Raw genomic sequence first — 19,880 nt, 5'->3', positions numbered from 1 at the left:
TTTTCCCTTGCAGTAACCGTTCTTAGAAGTGTTAGCGAATATGAATGAAACCTCTGTGTTCTCCTTTCAGTAGGTCTGACACACAAACAAGCTCAGTGTTCCTGCATGTAGTTAACATTAGGGTCACAACAGTTGTTTTTTATTGGAAGCAAGCATAAAGATGGTAAAAGCCCTGTTTCTTTAGAAAGAAGAGTTTAGTGAGTCCAGCAGCAACTGAATTTTGAATATTAAATAAAAAGTTAATAATTCAATATCAGTTGAAATGATTAAAAATGAATTACATTTGCTCTAAAAGATATTGCCTTGTAGTTGGCAAATGGTTTCTGTCTGTTTGACATTGCTCTACAGTATCATGTCAAGTCAGTTTTGAGACCTGTGATTCTGAATAGTTTTTTCCCCTTCTTTTCACTCCCTTTTTACCAATTGAATGAATGCCATTCTGTCTCTGAATGAACCCCCCCCCAATCTGATATGCAACAACAAAGTCTGCCTCTAGGCTACCTAACTGCAGGCAACTGTTCAGAGAGTCCATTTCATGCCTACGCTGAATAACCTCAATAGCAAAATCCATGTCGAGAATATAAAACATACTGATTCAGTAAACCATAGCTGGATATACTATTAATGCTTTTTACCTGGTAATTTTTCTTCAACCGTTTGCTTTTTTCACAAGCAAATAAATAGAAAAGAAAATGTAATCTGCTTCACTCTCAAGTCCCACGAAACTTTTTTTTCCTCCCCAGCTGCAGGATTTGCATAGAGTGATGTCAAAGAGGCGTGTCAGTCAGGATTACAAACTGAACAGATTGAGTAATCACCATGGATACAGCTTTAATACTTTACCATTTGTTGGGCTTGTGTGGGGGCTGCACAGTTATGGGATTTTACCTTTTAGTGCCACGTCTGTTTTGTGTGCTATTATTACTTGATTTTGTAACTATGGTCAACAAAGAGGTGCTGAAGAAGTAAACTTTATAATGGATTCTACCGGATGTAGGAGGAAATATATAATTATTATTATTCACTTTGTGGTAAGTTGGCTTGTTGGTTGATGTGTTTTGATAACTGGCTTCAAATTTTGTTTAGATGTCTATTTGTGTTTAAGGCTTCCAGCACATTTTACATATCTCCAATAATTTCATTACTTCAGAAGTTGACAATTTATGCTTGCTTCGAAACTGTGACTCCTTGCCTTCTTCAGGTGTTTATTACTACATCATCTCATAAACTTTCATCTGGAAATAGGGTGAATGTAAGTAGTGTGAGGGAGCTTGCAGATATCATACTAGGGCAGCATACGCTCCCCTCCTGGTATCCTTCGTCTGTTGATGCTGTGCTGGAGCATGGTGAAGTAAGCCTACACCCTCATAACAGATGGCAAACACAGATGGCTTTCTTCAAAACTGTTTACTCGTTTCAAGTGAAAGAAGACACACTACCAGGTTAGTCATCTTTCCCCATGTAAGCGCATATGCATGTTAGCTGAGAGATTATTTTTTGAAATATTAATGTGTAACTTTGGGTCCCCATTTCAAATATACTTCAAATTATTCCATTTTGACATAACTTTGCTGCTCAATCCACTATTATTATTATTATTTATTATTTATTTATTTCCACTGTGTTCACAGGAACAATTGTGGGAAAAGTGGAAACACAGTTTGAGAGTCTCACAGCTATCACATACTCAGTTCAGGAGGATGACGGTGAGAACCTATTCCTTCTCAGCCCTTTCTCGGGGGAGTTCCTATTAACCCGCAGCCTGGATTTTGAAGCACAAAGGTTCTACATTCTCACAGTGGAGGCGCAGCAGGGGGATCTGCAGGTATCTGGTATCAGGGTGTATTTCAATTTGCTAGATGTGAATGACAACCTCCCTGTTTTCAGTCAAGATACCTTTTCTGCAGTGTTATTGGAGAACACAAACACTGGAACTTGTTTCCTGTCTCTGAATGTGTCAGATAAAGATGAGGGTAAGTGTGCAAAGTGAATATAAAATGTTACTACCATCATACGTTCAATGGATTTTACTTTCACCTTAACCCTTTTACACATAGTGATCACTACATTGGACAGCTATTCAAAGGCCGTTTTCTTGTATTTGTGTCAGTGTGTACTTGCACATAAACCATTACATTGGAAACTGATGTGTCACTCCATACCCTGCCACCCACTCCAAAGGTGATGTTGTCCACCTAAGTGGGCATTTAAAAGACAAGATGTTAAGAAAACAATCCTGATTGAGGTTGTCATAATTCATGCACGAAAGGGTTAAAGCAACATTTTCCTAATCTTCTGTTGTCCAATTTTGGTGAGCCAATGTGAATTTTAGCCTCAGTTTCCTGTTCTTAACTGACAGGAATGACGCTCAGTGTGGTCACCTGCTTTTGTAACCCATCTGCTTCAAAGTTTTGAAGTATGTAGAAGAGCAGAAGAAATGTTCTTCTAAATATTTTGGTAGTAGCAAGTGATTATTTAAGTTACAGTTGTCCTGCTGTCTCTGCTTGAAGCAGTCCAGCCATTCTCTTCTGACCTCTGGCATCAACAAGGCATTTTCTCTAACAGAACTGCCACACTGGACATTTTCTCTTTTTCAGACCATTCTCTGCAAACCTTAGAGATGGTCTCCAGATCCATCCAGCACTAACAGTCACACAACATTCAAAACCATTTAAATCACCTTTCTTTTGCCTTCTGACACTCAGTTTCAATTTCAGCAGTTTGTCACGACAATGTCTACATGCCTAAATGTGTTGCTGCAATGTGATTGGCTGATTCCTTTGTGTTAAAGAGCAGTTGAACAGCTGTACCTAACAAAATGGCCAATGACTGTACATTATATTACATAAAATATATAAATGAATCCTGCATTTGTAGTAATACAGGATACATTCTATCCGCATTGCATTATTATTATTATTATTTTATTGGAGCTGCTCCTCAAGCAAATGATTTATACATTCATCTAGTCAGTGGGGATCACACCCATAACCATCCCTGTATTTCACTGTTCAGATAAAGTTAATGAGAGGCTGTTGTCAAGTATTCTGTGGAATAGTGTATTTGTTAAGAAAACATATTTCATATAAATAAAATGACAGAAAGGAATCAGCAGCTAGATTGAACTTTAGCCCTGTAAGTCATTGATGTAAAACCACACATTTTTCACAGTTCACATTCAAGCGCCTCATTTTGCCCTTCGATTTATACAGGTTTAAGACAACTGCAATGAAAATATAAGGATTATGATACAAATGTGTTTTCAGAAAGTATAATATAATGCATTTATCATTTTTAGTTATGCTTCCAAGAAAGGTCTATAATCGATGTCTATAACTGATATCTTACTTGACAACAAGTCTAAACCCATTTTATCCTTTTTAATAATTTACATGCTATATTTTCTTGTCTGCAAGGTGATAATGGAAAAATGACACTGAGAGTGATCAGTGGTGACGACGAGGAAGTGTTTGTCACAGATTCAACTGGTACCTTATGCCTTAACAAACCTCTGGACAGGGAGAGACAGTCCTACTACAATCTGACTGTGGCAGCCAATGACTGTGCCCAGCCTGCATCTTTACAATTCACAAGTACAGCGCGTGTTATTGTGATTACTGAAGATGTCAACGACAATGCTCCAATGTTTGTGTCAGCCGAAAGTGTTAGTATACCAGAAGACACTGCACTGCATTCTGTTGTAATAACTGCTCATGCTGAGGATGAAGACGCTGGATCCAACGGGAGGGTTTTGTATTATTTAAACACCTCCGGTGGGATATTCAGCATTGATAACAGAAGTGGAAAGATATACCTGGAGGAGTTATTAGACAGAGAAGAAGTAGATACTCTGACTGTTACTATAATAGCTACTGATGAAGGCTTACCCATGCTGGCAACCACTATGAAACTCACAGTGCATGTTGAGGATGTGAATGATCATGACCCTGAGTTTTTACAAAGCAGTTATAACCTGACAGTCAGAGAGGATATCCCCAGGGGAACAAGCCTGCTGCAGGTTCAGGCTCACGATCAAGACATTGGATCCAATGGACAAGTACGGTACATGTTGGCCCAGATTGGTCCATTTGTGGTGGACATAATTCGAGGAGTTCTCACAGTCATGGATGAACTAGATAGAGAGAGGGACTCAAACTACACATTGATGATAACTGCTGTAGATCGGGGGAACATACCCAGATCTGCTAGTGCTGCAATCCATATCACAGTGATGGATGTCAATGACTTTGCACCCCAGTTTGTTCCAGAAACATTGACCATTCATGTGAAGGAGAATGAGGAGGATCCAACTCAGCTAACATATCAGGTGCAGTAAAATTCTGCTGAAAAACAACAGCATTTTAATGTTTGTCTTTTTATTTATTTATTTATTTATATTCTGTTATTGTTTTTTTCTTTTTGTTTTTAAAATTTTGCCAGGTCTCAGCTTTGGATGAAGATTTAGGAAACAACAGTCAGCTTACCTATTTTATAGAGAAAGGAAATGGATATAATTTATTTTCTATCACTCCCAGTGGCACATTTCATATTTTGCACACCTTAGACAGAGAGAAGGAGTCGCTATATATAGTCACCATCACTGCTGTTGATTCAGGTAACTTATATCCAAATAAAATTGCACGATACTTAATTCAGTATGGAAATAATGGTCTATGTTTTTCTAATACTCACTTCACACTGTTTGATGATGACTTCCACTGTCATTTGAAGGACTGCCATCCCTAACAGGCACTTTGACTGTGCACATCATAGTTGACGATGTCAATGATAATCACCCAGAGTTTACCGAGGAAGTCTACAACACCATAGTGCCTGAGGACAGTCTTATAGGCACTGTGTTTGCTGTGATAATCGCTTCTGATGTCGACGAGGGTGTCAGTGGGGAAGTAAGGTAAATGTGATAATTTGTTTCTTAAAACAAAATGCTTTTATAGTATTTTGATAATCTTCTGAATTTAATGACTGTGTTATATTAGAGTAACTTTCAGGGTTTTGCATAGCGCACTGCTTTATTTTTATTTGTTTTGTTTAGCTATTCTATGGAAAACCTCAATGTGCCTTTCGCCATTGATGAAACATCTGGAGAGCTATTTACAACAAACATACTGGACAGGGAGACAGTGGCCATTTACAATTTGGAAGTGACTGCGAGTGATAAGCATCCCATTCAGCCTCTGTCCAGCTCTGTGCTTGTTACTGTACTTATTGGAGATATTAATGACCACTGGCCCCAGTTTATGAATGGGCCTTATGTGGCCTATGTGCCAATCGAGTTAGCTCCAGGTGAGAGATTACCTTTCTATTTGACAGCTATATGTTTTATTCTGGGTAATATTGGCAATCGTATTAATATTGTATTATCCCCCCCCCCCTTTTTTTTTTTTTTTGCAGGCTCTGTTGTTTGTGCAGTGAGAGCATTAGATGACGACACTGAGATCAATGCAGAACTACATTATTCGTTACAGGGAGAAAGCTCTGATATGTTTTCAATCGATCCTTACAGTGGCACTGTTTTCACTTCAGCAGCTCTACAGTCAGTGGATGATGTTATTGTCACTGTGCGTGTGGAAGATTCTGGGGAAGATCCCAAATTTGACACCACAACTATTAGTGTCAGGTTTCAGAACACCGCTGATTTCCCAAAGATGAACGTGGATGTTCTGAGTTATTCCCTCACAGAGGATGAGCGAGTGGAAACACTGGTGGCTGTGGTATCTGCCCTGAGTATTAGAGCTGAACCTGTCACTTTTTATCTCGCTTCTGGAAACTTTGAAAACATGTTTCACATCGATCATTCAAGTGGAGCCCTGATAGTAGAGAGACCATTGGATTTTGAGAGCAAAAAAGAGTTTCCTTTGTTGATAGAAGCCAGAGACTCAGGCCTGCCTCCTTTCTCCTCTTTTTCTGAAATTCACATAAACATCACTGATGCAAATGATAATTTCCCACAGTTTACTCAAGCTGAGTACAGGTGTGAGGTTTTTGAGAACTCCCCGCCTACCGTGGTTTGTGATGTACTTGCAATTGATGCAGATTCTGGCTATTATGGCACAGTGCAATACAACATAACAGACGGAAACCACGGTAACTTCTTCACAATTGACCCTGAAAATGGTTACTTGAGTACCACTGTAAGTTTAGACAGAGAACATATTCCTGAATTTAATTTAACAGTTGAAGCAGAAGAACTAGAAAACATGCTTCACAAAGACAAAGCAACTGTTATCATCACTGTTTTAGACAGAAATGATAATGCCCCTCTATTTTCTCAGATTTTTCTCACAGAGGTGTCTGAAGATACCCCTGTTGGACAGACAATTATAAAAGTCACCTCTACAGATGATGACACTGATGCCAATGCAGTGATTAATTACTTGATAGTTGAGCAAAGTGATGACATGCTTTTTAATATTGATTTCACCACTGGCTACATCACCGTTGAAGGAGTTTTGGACAGGGAAATGCAGGATCATTATATCTTTAAAGTAAGTGCAAATGATTCAGCATGGAGTATAAGCACAGATGTGACTATAGTCATTTTAGACGTCAATGATAACAGACCAGTATTTTCTGAACATTTCTATAACATTATCCTCCCTGAAACAAAAGATGAAGAGGCATTTGTTTTGCAGATTCTTGCTACAGATGCAGACATTGGGAAAAACAGTGAGATTTTCTATGTTATTGACCCTCCACATGAGGAGTTTTGGCTGAACGCTACCACTGGTGAAATCTATACAAAGCAGCCCATGATGTTACGTGACTGTAATTTTGAAATCTATCAATTTATGGTTACTGCTTTTGACCGTGGCAGTATCCCCCTACATAGTAATGTCACTATCAGAGTAAGATTGGAACACTACAACAACCACCCTCCTATGTTTTTCCCTTTACAACCCTTGATGGCTATTCCTTATCACCTGGCTGTGGGAAGTGAGGTGGTCCAGTTTACAGCAGTAGATCTGGATGTCAATGGCAATAGTAGCATTAAGTATTTTTTGAATGGAGGAAATGCATCTGATTTCTTTTGGATTCAAGGTGACACTGGAAAACTAATTTTAAATCAGACTTTAGGAGAGAATGAAAATCAGATCCTCACTTTAATAGCTGTGGCTGAAGATGAGGGCACCCCCCCTTTAACATCCCAAGCTGAAATCACTTTCCAAATTACTGGGAGGAATCAATTTACTCCGAGCTTTAGCGAATCTTATGTTACTTTCTCTGTCCCTGAGGACCTGCCTGTAGGATCAGTAATAGGAAATATTCAAGCAGAAGATGGGGATTATGGTCCCAATGGGGAGATCACATACAACATTACCCCAGAAAATCAATTTTTACCACTATCTGTGGGAGAATTTTCAGGACTGATAACACTGATCAGAGAGCTTGACTTTGAAGAACAAAGTATTTATCATTTCCAAATTAAAGCTAAAGATGAGGGCTGGTTCTCTAAAACTGGCACATTAAATGTCACGGTGTTAGTCATGGATGTGAACGACAATCCCCCAGTCTTTTCATCCTCAGAGTACATAACATCAGTTCGTGAAAACTCAGCTGTTGGAACGAATGTTCTCGATGTAACAGCCACAGATATTGACTCAGGTGCAAATGCACAAATATTCTACTCTCTCATTGGTGGCCATATAGATAAATTTGCAGTTGATTCAGGAAATGGCACCATCACCACTTTGGCCATGTTTGATTATGAGCAAGAGCAGATGTTTGATTTAACAATCAAAGGTTCCAATACTGGAGGACATGCTTTATTTAGTTTAGCACATGTTGTCATCCAAATCTCAGATGTTAATGAGTTCACGCCTAGATTCATCAAAAAAGAATTTAACTTCTCAGTACTTAAAAACGTGCCTATTGGAACTGTTGTTGGAAAAGTGATGGCTACAGATGGTGACCGAGGCACTGAAGGTCAAGTGTTTTACTTTTTGTTTGCCAGGAAAAAAAAAAAGAGCTTTGAAATTCACGAACGTTCTGGAGACGTATATACGACCAATAGTTTGAGGAAACAAGGCAACAGCCATGTAGTTTTGAAAGTTCTGGCCAAGAACTCTGGTGTTATTACTGGCACAGATATAGATGAGACTTTTGTCCACATCAGTGTGATTGACACAAATGAAGCTCCCATGTTCACATCTCCCCGCTATATGGCGAATGTTACAGAAGACACCCCAATTGGGACATCTGTTGCAACTGTGAGTGCTGTGGACGAGGACTCCATTGTTAACTGGAATCATTTCTTCTTCACCATTGAGCATGGAAACACCAATTTCTCCTTCTCTATTGATCCATCTAATGGTATCATTTCTGTGAATTCTCCACTGGACAGAGAAGTCTGGCCAGTCTATAATCTTACTGTTATAGCCACAGATAATGGCTCTCCACCAGCCACTGGGACTACTAATGTCATTGTGACTATTGGTGATATTAATGACAATGCCCCCAAACTCACATCAACTGAAGCTCATGTGAGAGAAAATCAACCTGAAGGCACCATAGTCACTAAATTAACTGCATTTGACTCTGATTTACCACCCAACCAAGGCCCTTTTATGTACTGGTTATTAGACTCCTCGGTGGCCAGTGCTTTTTCTCTCACTCCTGATGGAGTTCTGCTCACCACCCGCCCAATTGATCGGGAACAAATCTCTGCATATCAAGTGCTTGTGGCTGTCAGGGATTCAGGATTTCCCTTGCCACTATCATCAACATCAACCTTCCACATCCGGGTTGTGGATGAAAACGACAACCCTTCAATGGCAAGAAATATCTTTATTGAGGTGAAATATTTTGGTAGTTCTTTCCAAGGTGGCATGATTGGTAATGTCCATCCTGAGGATCAGGATGAGTCTGACAGATTCAACTGCACCATCAAAAGTGGGCCAACTCACATGTTCACAATCCTTAATGGCACATGTGAGCTGTGGTCTTTTCCCTTTCAAGGCGAAGCTACGTTTAACATCTCCATTGAAGCTACAGACCAGCTGCACTTTCCCGTAAACAACAGCGTCTACGTTAACTACAAAGGTTTTACAAATGCTTCTATAGACAATTGTATATTATTCTCTTTGTCATCATCTTCAGTAGAGCAGTTTTTGTCTAATAACTATTTGAGGTTCGTAAAAGCTCTGGACAGTCTGTTTAACCTACAAGCCTCTAAGACTCATGTATTTGGAATCAAACATATTGGGTGGGAAATCCTTCTGTTGGCTGCAGTCAAAAATTACAACGGTCAGTACCTTAGCAGAGAGGTGGCGAGTGGTATATCATCTGGACACAAGAAATTACTGGAGGCTCAGAGCAATGTGACAATTTCTCACATCACCAGTGATCCATGTCTGAGCAGCCCTTGTCAAAATGGAGCATCATGCCACAAAAATATTTACATCAGCCAGGAGGTTGCTGTCCTTGAAAGTGTAGCGGTCATCTTTGTTGCACCAAAGAAAGAGATTTTTAACTGTACTTGTCCGTCCGGATTTACTGGTTCACTGTGTGAAGAAGAAATTGATGAATGTGAGCTAAATCCCTGTGAGAATAAAGGCACATGTGTGAATACAGTGGGAAGTTTCTTCTGTCACTGTCAGGTTGGCTTCTCTGGTTCCCACTGCGCTGCTGATGTCAATGGATGCCTGAAGGTGAAGTGCCAAAATGGTGGGACTTGTATCCCCTCCGAGGATGGATATCAGTGCCACTGTGTGCCTGGATTTGGAGGTACATTTTCTCATGTATAGATAGATAGGAAAAAAATTAATATGTGAGAACCAACTGTTAATTTGTTTTTTAAAATAAAACTTCTTTTTTTAATTTAATTGTTTCAGGAGAAACCTGTGATGAGTTCATAGACTACTGCAAATCATCACCCTGTGTTCATGGTATCTGCATTAATTCACAAACAGGATTCTCTTGTAATTGTCACTTTGGTAAGAATGATACATAATGCTAGATGTACATTTGTCTACAAAAGTGTAAAATCTTAGGAAAGACACACTTTCTTGCATATATTTAGAAAAAAAGGGTTGCTTGTAACAAACTGTATACAAATGATGGACATAGCAAAGCTGATGACACCCACTCTTTAGTTATGTCTCATTGTGAAGCTTTAAGCTGAGCATTTTTTAGCATCATTTTTAATCCAGGAAGAGTAATAACTCGTCAGTCACAAGGTAAACCCACTCTAACACCTAATTTATGCTTCAACTGGAAACTTCACAATGTAACCTCCAACATAAGTGCAAACTCGTCAGTCCCCTTGGACACATGTAGGTTACACTGTAGGCTCTACAAAGATCTAAATCAGGCCTAAAGCATGCCCTGCTTTATTTTCCTTCTTGACTCTAACTGGGGCCACAATTTACAAAATAAGTATAAAATCAACACAAAAATATTTACTGAGGTCGAAGCATGGGTACCAAAGTGTCATTTATCCACTGACTGATGTACAGGCCTCTACTTTATGGCTCGTAACTTTGTCAACACATCTGTCAATCAAAGTGACTACCCCTAACTTGAAATTTAACAAAATTCAAGAGTGGTTGTATCACCAAAGGTGGTGTACAGTGGTTAAAAAAAAAGAGAAATTAACTATTGAGACCAAACTCATGTTCTGTACCTGGCTATAATCATGTTCATTTTATCCTTAAGTTGATTATTTTAAAACATACAAGTCAATGGGAACAGACTGATTTTTGGAGCCAGTGTCAAGTAGCCATTTAAAGAACGGCAGTTTTTTTGTGTGTGTGTGTGTTCATTTTCATCCACAGCAGACATACATAGCTTCGGTCTAAAAAGTGAAACCAGTACAGAATTGACTTAAATCTGCATTCATTGTCATGTGTACCAGTTTGTGACTCCTCTGGGTGCAAAAGATGTTCTCAACTCGCTTGGTCTATGAAAGCTTTCCTCATGAGATTCCGGCTGAGCCACTAGTTTCATGTCATACTGAATATAAGATGAGATTAATTGTGTAAACTATGATGCATATTAGTGTCCAGAAGAAAGATAAAGCTTGTCTATATGAAGTATTCCTTGCATTATCAGCAAGATCCACCGTTTGCTTGTTATACAGTTTCAAAACACCAAAATAGCAACAGCAAAATGCTCAGCCTAAGACCTCAATGGGTGATATCAGTGGCTATATATGCTATCTGTTTATGCGCATATATGAAATATGCTAAGAGGTTTTCTAAGAATTAAATGGGAAAAAATAATATGGAACTCATCTTTATGTTAGGAGTCAGTGGAGTCCGGTGTGAGGATCACAGTTATGGCTTTGAGGAGCTGTCCTTCATGGAGTTTCCACCACTGGATCGTAGGACTAATTTAATCTCTTTGGAGTTTGCCACAATGCAGAGGGACTCCCTCCTCCTCTACAATCCAGGAGGTTCAAACAGCAGAGAGTTCTTTGCACTGGAGATACTGGATGGAGCAGTACATCTCTCTTATGATCTGGGTTCAGGACCTGTGAGGTTGCAAACATACAAGCAAGTTGCAGATGGATATTTTCACAGTGTTATTGCCAGGAGGATTGGCAGTGTGAGTTTTAAATATATCAGTATAAGAAAACAACAACGAAAAAAACCAACTGCCAGGTCACAGGGTTGCCTGCAGAGAAATGTTTACTCATTAGAGTACTTTGCATTACATGAGCAACTTAGCAATACATTTACTTCTGAGTATACTGATCTTTTAGATCAGCAGTTTCTGAAACACTTAGATCAGCCCAACTGGCACCAACAACAATGCTATGTTTAAAGTAATTTAAATCATCTTACATTCCCATTCTGTTGCCTTAATCCCTTGAGGTGCTGCCATGATTAGTTGATTAACAATGAGTTTGACTGTTGAACCCAACAAAGTGGCTAATAGTATGTCTACTATCAATGGATTACTCATTTAAATAAGAAAATGACTGTTTACTTGAACTGCAGAAGTAATGTTTTGTTTCTTCATTGAAAAAGTAATTTGAGTACTTTAATACATTAGCATGTTTTATTGAATTTGAGTTACATTCATATATCTTTTTATTATTTATTGCATTTCACAGATGGGTTCACTGCATGTGGACAACTGCACGGATGACGAAAACAATAGATTCTGTTTTTCAACGAATGATGGAAGTATTTCAGAAAGGTAGCAGTGAAATATTTAATTGGAATATTCCTCATTTCTAATTTTCATCTTCATGTAAGCAATATTTTTCATTTTTCAATTTTTTTCTTTCTTTGTCTTTATCGCCAAATAGGACACTTGATGTTGGCAACAGTAATATGACCTTTGGAGGATTAAGAACTACTGAAGCTATTTTAGTGCATCCTTCTCAGATAAGAGCCCATGACTTTGTTGGATGTATCCGAAACTTTCATGTTAATGGCATCCTCCTGAGACCCTCAATGGCTCTAGCGGCATATAACATCTTTGACAGGCAGGCTTATTAAAATTAGTGCATGTAGATGTCTTTATACTTTAAACATTGCTGAATACATATTTGATACATATTTGAGCTCATATATATATATATATATATATATATATTAGGGGTGCAACAATATTCGTATCGATATTGAACCGTTCGATACAGTGCTTTCGGTTCGGTACGCATATGTATCGAACAATACAACATTTGTAATTTATTTGATCAATTTTCCTTCTGACGATGCTGTCTGTGTTGAGCGCTCAGTGAATCTGTGTTCGACTACTCCGCCTAGGCTGCACTGTCCAGCGCAGATCCACTGAGCGCTCAACACAGGCAGCATAGTCAGAAGGAAGAGCGCAGGGCACCTCCCCCACCCTCATTCAGTTCTGGCGTTTGGAATTATTTTGGTTTTCATGTGACGTATGACCCTGAAGGTAAGCGAGTCATGGACTAAAGTAAAACAGTATGTTGGATGTGCCATGCAATGCTCAATTACATTGGTGGGAACTAGTGTGTTAGCGCAGTTAGCTCGTTAACGTGTTGGCCGTCTAGCCCCATGCACGGAGCGATCGGCGGTAGCTCGTTAACGGAGATTTGCCGTGTTGTGGCGTTAAGGTCATTTCAACGAGATTAACCTGAAAGCACTAGTGGGAACACAACGAATATGACTGCACATTTACGCCGACATCATCCTAGTGCAAAGACAAGTGGAAGCAGACAAAAAAAAGCAAGCATGCTACTAACTTTAGCTGAGTCATTTAGACAGCTGTTAGCACATGATTCTCCTTATGCTGCTGAGAATATAGCCCGGAAGAAGCGGATAGTATAGCTTTTATTTTGGAAAGAGCCATTTCTCTGTAATAAACTCTCTTTTCCAAAGATGAGTGATTCCTCAATCAGATACAGGGCTCGCAATATCGCTAGCCCGACGTCCCGGAGCTAGCGATTTTTTCAGTCCGGCTACCAAAATCTATCTCTGCCCTGCCCGTCGGGCTATTGTAGGAAAAATATATGTCAATGCTTCTGCATTCTTTCAGAAATGTAGCTGGGTAATTATGTCATTGGCATCGGTGAGCCACTGTCAATATGTGACATATTGAAGTCGCGTTTGAATTTGCGCTTGTTTTTTTGCTTTCACTTTGCAATTGTGCGAACTGTGTATAGAGAGCGACAGCACTGATCTGTGAGTGATGATAATTTGTGCACCAATTCCTCTGACATCGTCTTATTAATCGTTAGCTTACTATGCAAACATGACAAGTGAAATCTCCCGCAGCAAGCTTAAACATGTGAGAGGTTGATCGCGCAGAGAATCGCTGAGCTTATGTGAGTGAGTGTGTAAAAGCATTTCAGTTCTGCTGAGCCAAATAAGACAGGTCAGGGTGAAGAAGTGACAGCCAAAGAAAAGCTTACCACAAAACGGAGAAGTTATGACAAATCAGACTATAAGGCAAAAAGAAAGTGCAGCTTTATGGTTTCATGGACAAAAGAATTTCTGTGGCTGCAATATGACGAGCTAAATAACCAGGGCTGCACATAAGTGGTCCGCAGGTGCGCATTCGCTGTCAAAATAAAAAACACGCACAAGGGTTAGGGTTAAATTTAAAAACTGTACTTTTGAGTTAAAATATATATTTATAATTTTAATAAATGACAAATTAAAAATGCATGAACATTTTTTTGTATCGAAAAAATATCGAACCGTGACACCAAAGTATCGAACCGAACCGTGAATTTTGTGTATCGTTGCGCCCCTAATATATATATATATATATATATATATATATATATATATATATATATATATATATATATATATATATATAATGTCTTACTGTTTATCTTTAGGTGTCCTCGAGCAGCAGTGTCATTATGCTATAGTGTCCCATGCAAGAATGGTGGTGTGTGTCATGACCTTTGGTCCAACTATTTTTGCGAGTGCAAAAGCCCTTTTACAGGAAAAAACTGTGACAAAGGTATAAATAATAGTGCATATGATATTGAGCTTCTGTTTTAAAATCAGGTGCAGAAGATTAAATTGAGTTTTTTTAAACTCTTTTTTTCAAACAGAAATGTCAGAGGAACTTGTTTTGAAATTTAATGGCAGTGACTACATTGATTATGTTATTAAGGAGAAATTTAAGAGAGACTACCTAATGAAAGAGATTTTGGATGAAAATTTGGGATTAAACAGAGACCAACAAACGATTAACATCAAGTTCAAGACCAAACATGATGGTGTGCTGATGTTTATCCGTGGACAGAGAGCATATATTATGCTGAAGGTAGGTGAAATTCATTTAACTATATACACGTCTTGTATTCTATATTCAAGTATGAAACTGTTTTTCCCCTTTATTCAGATAAAAGACAAGAAGCCTGTCTACATTTTTGAAGATGCACTTTTGGGACACCTGTCAGACTTCTCTGTGGACCGTCCTGTGGCTGATGGAGTTTGGCATCTCCTCTCCTTGTTCAGCAGGGGACAGAACACTTTCCTCTCTGTGGATGGTAAACCAGTTTTGAACATCACTGGCCAAAGTATGGATCTCACTCCACTTAGCGTAGAAAAGATCACTCTTGGTGCTGCTCCCACAAGAGAAACAGTCAATCAATCAGGTAAAGTTTATTCTTAAAGTCAGTTTTTAAAATGCCAACTTTTGTACAACATGTGAAATGAAGGCCAGAAAATATACACTGCATACAGTCTTGTCATTGCACTTGATGAGAGTTTTGGATAACTGTTTAATCAGACTGGATCTTCTTACCTGTTTAAACTGATCACTCTAAAAGCAACATGTACCAGTAAAGTTAAACTGAAGGAGTAACGTGGAAGTAAGTGGACCTCTGAACCTTCTTTGTTTTTTATGACAGGGTTCAGTGGATGTGTGCAGTATTTCAATGTGACAGGTTACTCTCTGCCTGTCAGCGGACACAGCATAATGGTGGATGTCAGGCCAAGCTCTACTCTCACCCAGACCAACTGCAGCTTTCCGCATTTTTGCCTCGCTTCAGGATGCTCTGAGAAGGATGGTCCCAGCAGGACTTGTCTCTCACACTGTCAAAATCACTGGACATGTGAACCTGGTGTGCAGAACAACTCCTGCATCTGTTTACACAATGTTACTGACCATTTCTGTGATATATGCATCTCCACAAAGGATAGCCATGATCACTGCTCTGAAATGCAAGGCAACCTGCCACTGTGGCTCATTGCTGTGGTTCTTCCTCTCATTGCCATTCTGGTGATTGCAGTAATGTGTGTTGGCCTTTACAAAGTAAGACATTCTCATTCAAGATGTCAGAGTGCGAGCTTACCAGTGAAAACAGAGCATGGGGCAGACAACAAAGCATTTTCGTTTGATGACAAACGAAAATGCACAATGCCCACAGAAGCTCTGTCACCAGAAAAAGGGAACAGACCTGACCTCATGAGTACCAATCAGTCAAAGTCAAGTGTAGAGATATACTGTGATAACAGTCTGTCAAATGTTCAGCCATTACCAAAGAGTGAGGTTGAGTATTATGAAATCGGCAGCATCTGTAGTGCATTTCATTCAGATGATACCTCACTGAAACTCAGCTGGCAGAAGCATCTATACAGCTCAAAATGTGTGAAAGCTGATCCGAAACAGTGGGGAGATTTGAGGATGCTGTTTGCAGGATATAAGAAAGAAAGCTCTAGTGATGACAAAAGCTCCCCAAAGCCTCAAAATGTTACTTTGATAAATGAACAGTTGCTGAATAAGTTTCATTCAAAACAGTCCCAGCAGACAGATTCTTGTTACACAAAGAGATTCATACAGCCAGAATTCCTGGAGCCAATGCAATGTCTCACTTTTGAAGAAATTAGCAAGCTAAACACACCTGTGAAAAAAACATTGCATCAGTCAGCTCTGAAATGTGCAGTCACAGACCAAATCACAATGGTGGATGACTCATGTGATAGTGAAACACAAGGCGTGCTTATGTGCTCAGAGTCTGAGTTCAGACAGTTTTCTGTTGTCACTGGTGGGAATTACATACATGACCATTCATTAAGGCAACAACAGAACCTACCTTTCAACCCAGAGAGTATTCCCTTAGGTATATTTGAGCAGTGGGAAAATATTTTAAATATGCACCTACCTTTTAGCAGCTATGCCCCTGTATTTGAAGATATTGCATGCCTATCCAGTGAAGCCAGTAATAGTAATGACATGCAAAGTGACATAGAAGAAATTATTTGATTTTCATATCACCCATATAGATTTAACAAAGGTTTCATCTGGATAGTCTAACTGTTGCACATTTTAGAATTTTTGATATTATTATCTATAGTTAAAATGTCTACTTGATCAATAACATAACAACATAAATTAATTACTGAGTGGACAAAGAACCTGTTCATTTTTACTTCATCAATGTGTTGCTGGTTATCTTTAAAGACTTGTCAGGTAAAAGTTAATTATGTATCTTCAGAATAGCCAGAGATTTTGTCTCACAGTTCACTTTATATGAACACACATAGATCAATAACAGCATTTAATCTTAATGGACAATAAAATTGTTCATAGGCTTCAAATTGTTCTCAATATCTAGACATATTTCTTTCACCGATTGTTTTTTAATCAGTTTTTTGATGCTGCACGAAGATGCTGTTTGCATACTGGGAATAGGGAACTAGTTAAAACATGCAAAAGGAAGGTTTATACTAAAGAGTAGGGATGGGTACCGGTATCCGGTGCCATGATGGCACCGGTTCTGACATAAACGGTAGTACCCAGACCGAAAAGCAGCGCACATTTCGGTGCTTTATTTCGGTGCTTTTTTTTCCTTAGCTGTGATACACTTTAGATTCTAGCCAATCATTTTACATTTCCAAGGATAGTAGGCGGGTCCAGGTATGTACGTTCTTTTATTTTTTATTTTTTTTTATTTTATTTTATTTTTTTCGCCTGTCCCATTTGGTTCTCTAGCCATCAGAATTGTTGTCTGAAGACCAACAAGGATACCCAATGGATTTACTTTGCCAAATGGATCATCGTGGCATTGCCGTATTGGTCCATTTGGTCGATCTTTGTTTTTATTATTTATTATATTTTATTTTCAGATGTTACAGACGGGACAGTCATGAGTGAGAGATAGGAAAGGGAGAAAGAAAGAGGAAGGGAAGGAAAAACAGAAGGGGAGAGGGACAATGAGAAAGGGGGGGAGAAAAAAAATAAAAATCTCCTGGATCACCTGTTGAGAGAAGAATAGAAAACAAGCAAAAAAAGACAAAAAAAACAAAAAACAAAGCAACATACTAAACACAACACCATCGCATTAATCTAGCTAAGTGTAAACAGCAGTAAATACTAAATATTCAATGTTGTTGTGCAGCACGCAGGACAGATGTGCTTCGAAGTAGCAGCCAAGAAAGGTGTAATTTGGGTCTACGAGCAGTGAACACCCGTGTGCATACCTGTGTGGATCAGCGCGCTTGTATTCCAAAGGTTTCTCCATGTAACGATCTGCTAGGGAGTGTGGGGGGGCCACAGCCCCGTCCTCCAGGGTGTGAAGCAGGTATGGAGGAGATCAAAACTCCAGACATCCAGAGGCCCCCAGAACACAAGAAACCATGGAAGACCAACAGAGGGGCAGCCGCGCCACTGTTCCAGTAAGAGCTGAGGAGAGTCCCAGATGAGGGTTCACTCAGCAGCCGCGGAGCAGAAGCCAGGGGGAGTTGCAGTGACGCGCCCGTGAGCTCCGCCGGCCGCCAGCTGTGCCTGAGTGACCGAGCCCCAGGCCACCTAGCCCTCCCGCTCCAGCAGGCTGCAGAGAATGGGGGTGGGAGAAGACTCCAAACCTCCCTCCACCCGCTCATTGTAGTGTTGATGCATGTGTGTTCTAAGGTGCAATTAAAACCCAGGAGGGCATGGAGCTACCTTCCAAGGAGCAGCAGGTAAGCGCATAGTCCCTCCTGATAGCCCTCAATGTCTAAGTGTATTTAAAATTGAGAGGTGGGCAACGACGCCACGGGTGAGGTGTACACCCTGATGGTAATTTGGACTCCGTGATTGTGCCCACCCCCAAGATCCTATATGTATGTGTAATGAGAGTGTGAATAATGTGAATGTCTAAGTTGTGGGATAAAATTGAGGCAGAGGCAGCCAGAAGGGGACAGAGGGGGGGGGGGGGTAGCCTCCTCTGCACCCTGGTGACATACCCCTACTCCAAGGCCCTGCATGTGTGGGTGGTTGTGGTGGAGCGGGAAGAGAGAGGCAGCTGGAGATGGGGAGGGAAGGAAGGGAGGGGCAGGTAACCCCTCCCTGGGGCCAGCTCCCCCGCTGACCCCAGTAGGCACTCCCACACTCCGCGACCCACCAGGGAAAGGGGGCCCAGGCCCATCCAGACCGGGGCCCAGTGCAGCAGCGCCTCCCGGCCCCACAGAGCCCGGGACAGTCCACCCAACCCCACCACAGAGAAAACTGCACCCACCCCACCATCCACTCATCTTCCAGACTACATAAGACAGTAAACGCCCAGGCTGAGATCTTACTCCACCTCTCCTGTATCTCCCCCTCCTGCAGAGAGAGTTCCTGAAGAGAGGAAAGCTCCTGCAAGATGTGACCATCTCCCCCACCAGTTGAAGAGCCCCCCAGGTGGTTCGACGCACCGGCGGCACCCCGCTCCAGGGCCGGGCCCCCATGCACCCACCCGCCCACAACCCGGCAACACACCAACCAGGATCCAAGCCCCCGAGGCCCGGCCCGGGCCCCAGCCCAGAGACGGCGCGCCCCCAGAACCTCATGCCCATCCCGGACCCACCCAGGGCCAGCCAGGCTACCAGGTCAGTAACCCACGTCCGTCAGCACAGACCCTCCCCTAGCCCCGCTGCACGCAGCCGCGAGGAAACAGTCACCTGAGAGCCAACAGAGCCCCCAACCGGACATGACCGCTACCCCGGGTTGAGCCCCCCAAGGAAGATGCCTCCGGGGAACCCCCCGACGCCCTAAGCCTGTCCCTACCCCCACACCAATCACAACAGTGAAGGCGGGACCAAATTATGACCCCCCACCCCCACTAGGTGATGGAGCTGATAAAAGGAGTCCAGAGCAGTTGATCTGATGTGGTGGCAGAGGCTGTATCTAGACTAATGTAATCTAATAGATAATTTCTATATTGGTTAGAATTAAGATTATTTTTATTTTTCCAGTTCATGAGGACTGTTTTCTTGGCTATGCATAGGGCAGTGAAAATCATATGGGCTATATTCTTTTCTGAAGTGACATTATCTAAGCTGCCCAGTAAACACACTAAGGGGGAGGTTGGAATGTTACATTTCAGACACTTTGATAAGTCTTCACATATCTCGCGCCAAAACCTTTGCACTGGTGGACAGAACCAAAGAGCGTGGATGTAATTGTCTGGTGTATTGCCTTGACAGTGTGAGCAGTTGTTGGAAGATGTA

General features: G+C 40.7%; 1 protein-coding gene across 1 annotated transcript; it reads left to right on the top strand.

Moving 5' to 3' along the window:
• The first annotated feature begins 851 nt into the window (after nucleotides 1-851).
• Nucleotides 852-18,175, top strand: LOC146694402 (protocadherin Fat 4). Its single transcript, XM_085430544.1, has 16 exons — nucleotides 852-1,031; nucleotides 1,202-1,442; nucleotides 1,632-1,973; nucleotides 3,417-4,327; nucleotides 4,441-4,615; nucleotides 4,732-4,912; nucleotides 5,054-5,304; nucleotides 5,413-9,744; nucleotides 9,852-9,953; nucleotides 11,264-11,565; nucleotides 12,077-12,162; nucleotides 12,275-12,454; nucleotides 14,294-14,421; nucleotides 14,516-14,730; nucleotides 14,809-15,064; nucleotides 15,320-18,175. The coding sequence occupies exons 1-16, from the start codon at nucleotides 978-980 to the stop codon at nucleotides 16,672-16,674; spliced, it is 9,111 nt and encodes a 3,036-aa protein (XP_085286670.1). The 5' UTR covers nucleotides 852-977; the 3' UTR covers nucleotides 16,675-18,175.
• The last annotated feature ends 1,705 nt before the right edge of the window (nucleotides 18,176-19,880 follow it).

The sequence above is a fragment of the Copadichromis virginalis genome, linkage group LG14 (assembly GCF_057382275.1).
Source record: "Copadichromis virginalis isolate Kocher_CV1m ecotype Utaka linkage group LG14, C_Virginalis_male_GT1.1, whole genome shotgun sequence".
Classification (NCBI taxonomy): domain Eukaryota; kingdom Metazoa; phylum Chordata; class Actinopteri; order Cichliformes; family Cichlidae; genus Copadichromis; species Copadichromis virginalis.
Note: the sequence above shows the minus strand (reverse complement) of the source record. Positions and strands in the feature narration are given on the sequence as shown.

Bases quoted from the DNA above. Each gene is read 5' to 3' on its own strand.
- LOC146694402 (XM_085430544.1), top strand. From the start codon at position 978: ATGGATTCTACCGGATGTAGGAGGAAATATATAATTATTATTATTCAC. The intron at 1,974-3,416 runs GTAAGTGTGCAA...CTTGTCTGCAAG, and splicing joins TGTGTCAGATAAAGATGAGG to GTGATAATGGAAAAATGACA. The intron at 11,566-12,076 runs GTGAGTTTTAAA...TGCATTTCACAG, and splicing joins TTGCCAGGAGGATTGGCAGT to ATGGGTTCACTGCATGTGGA.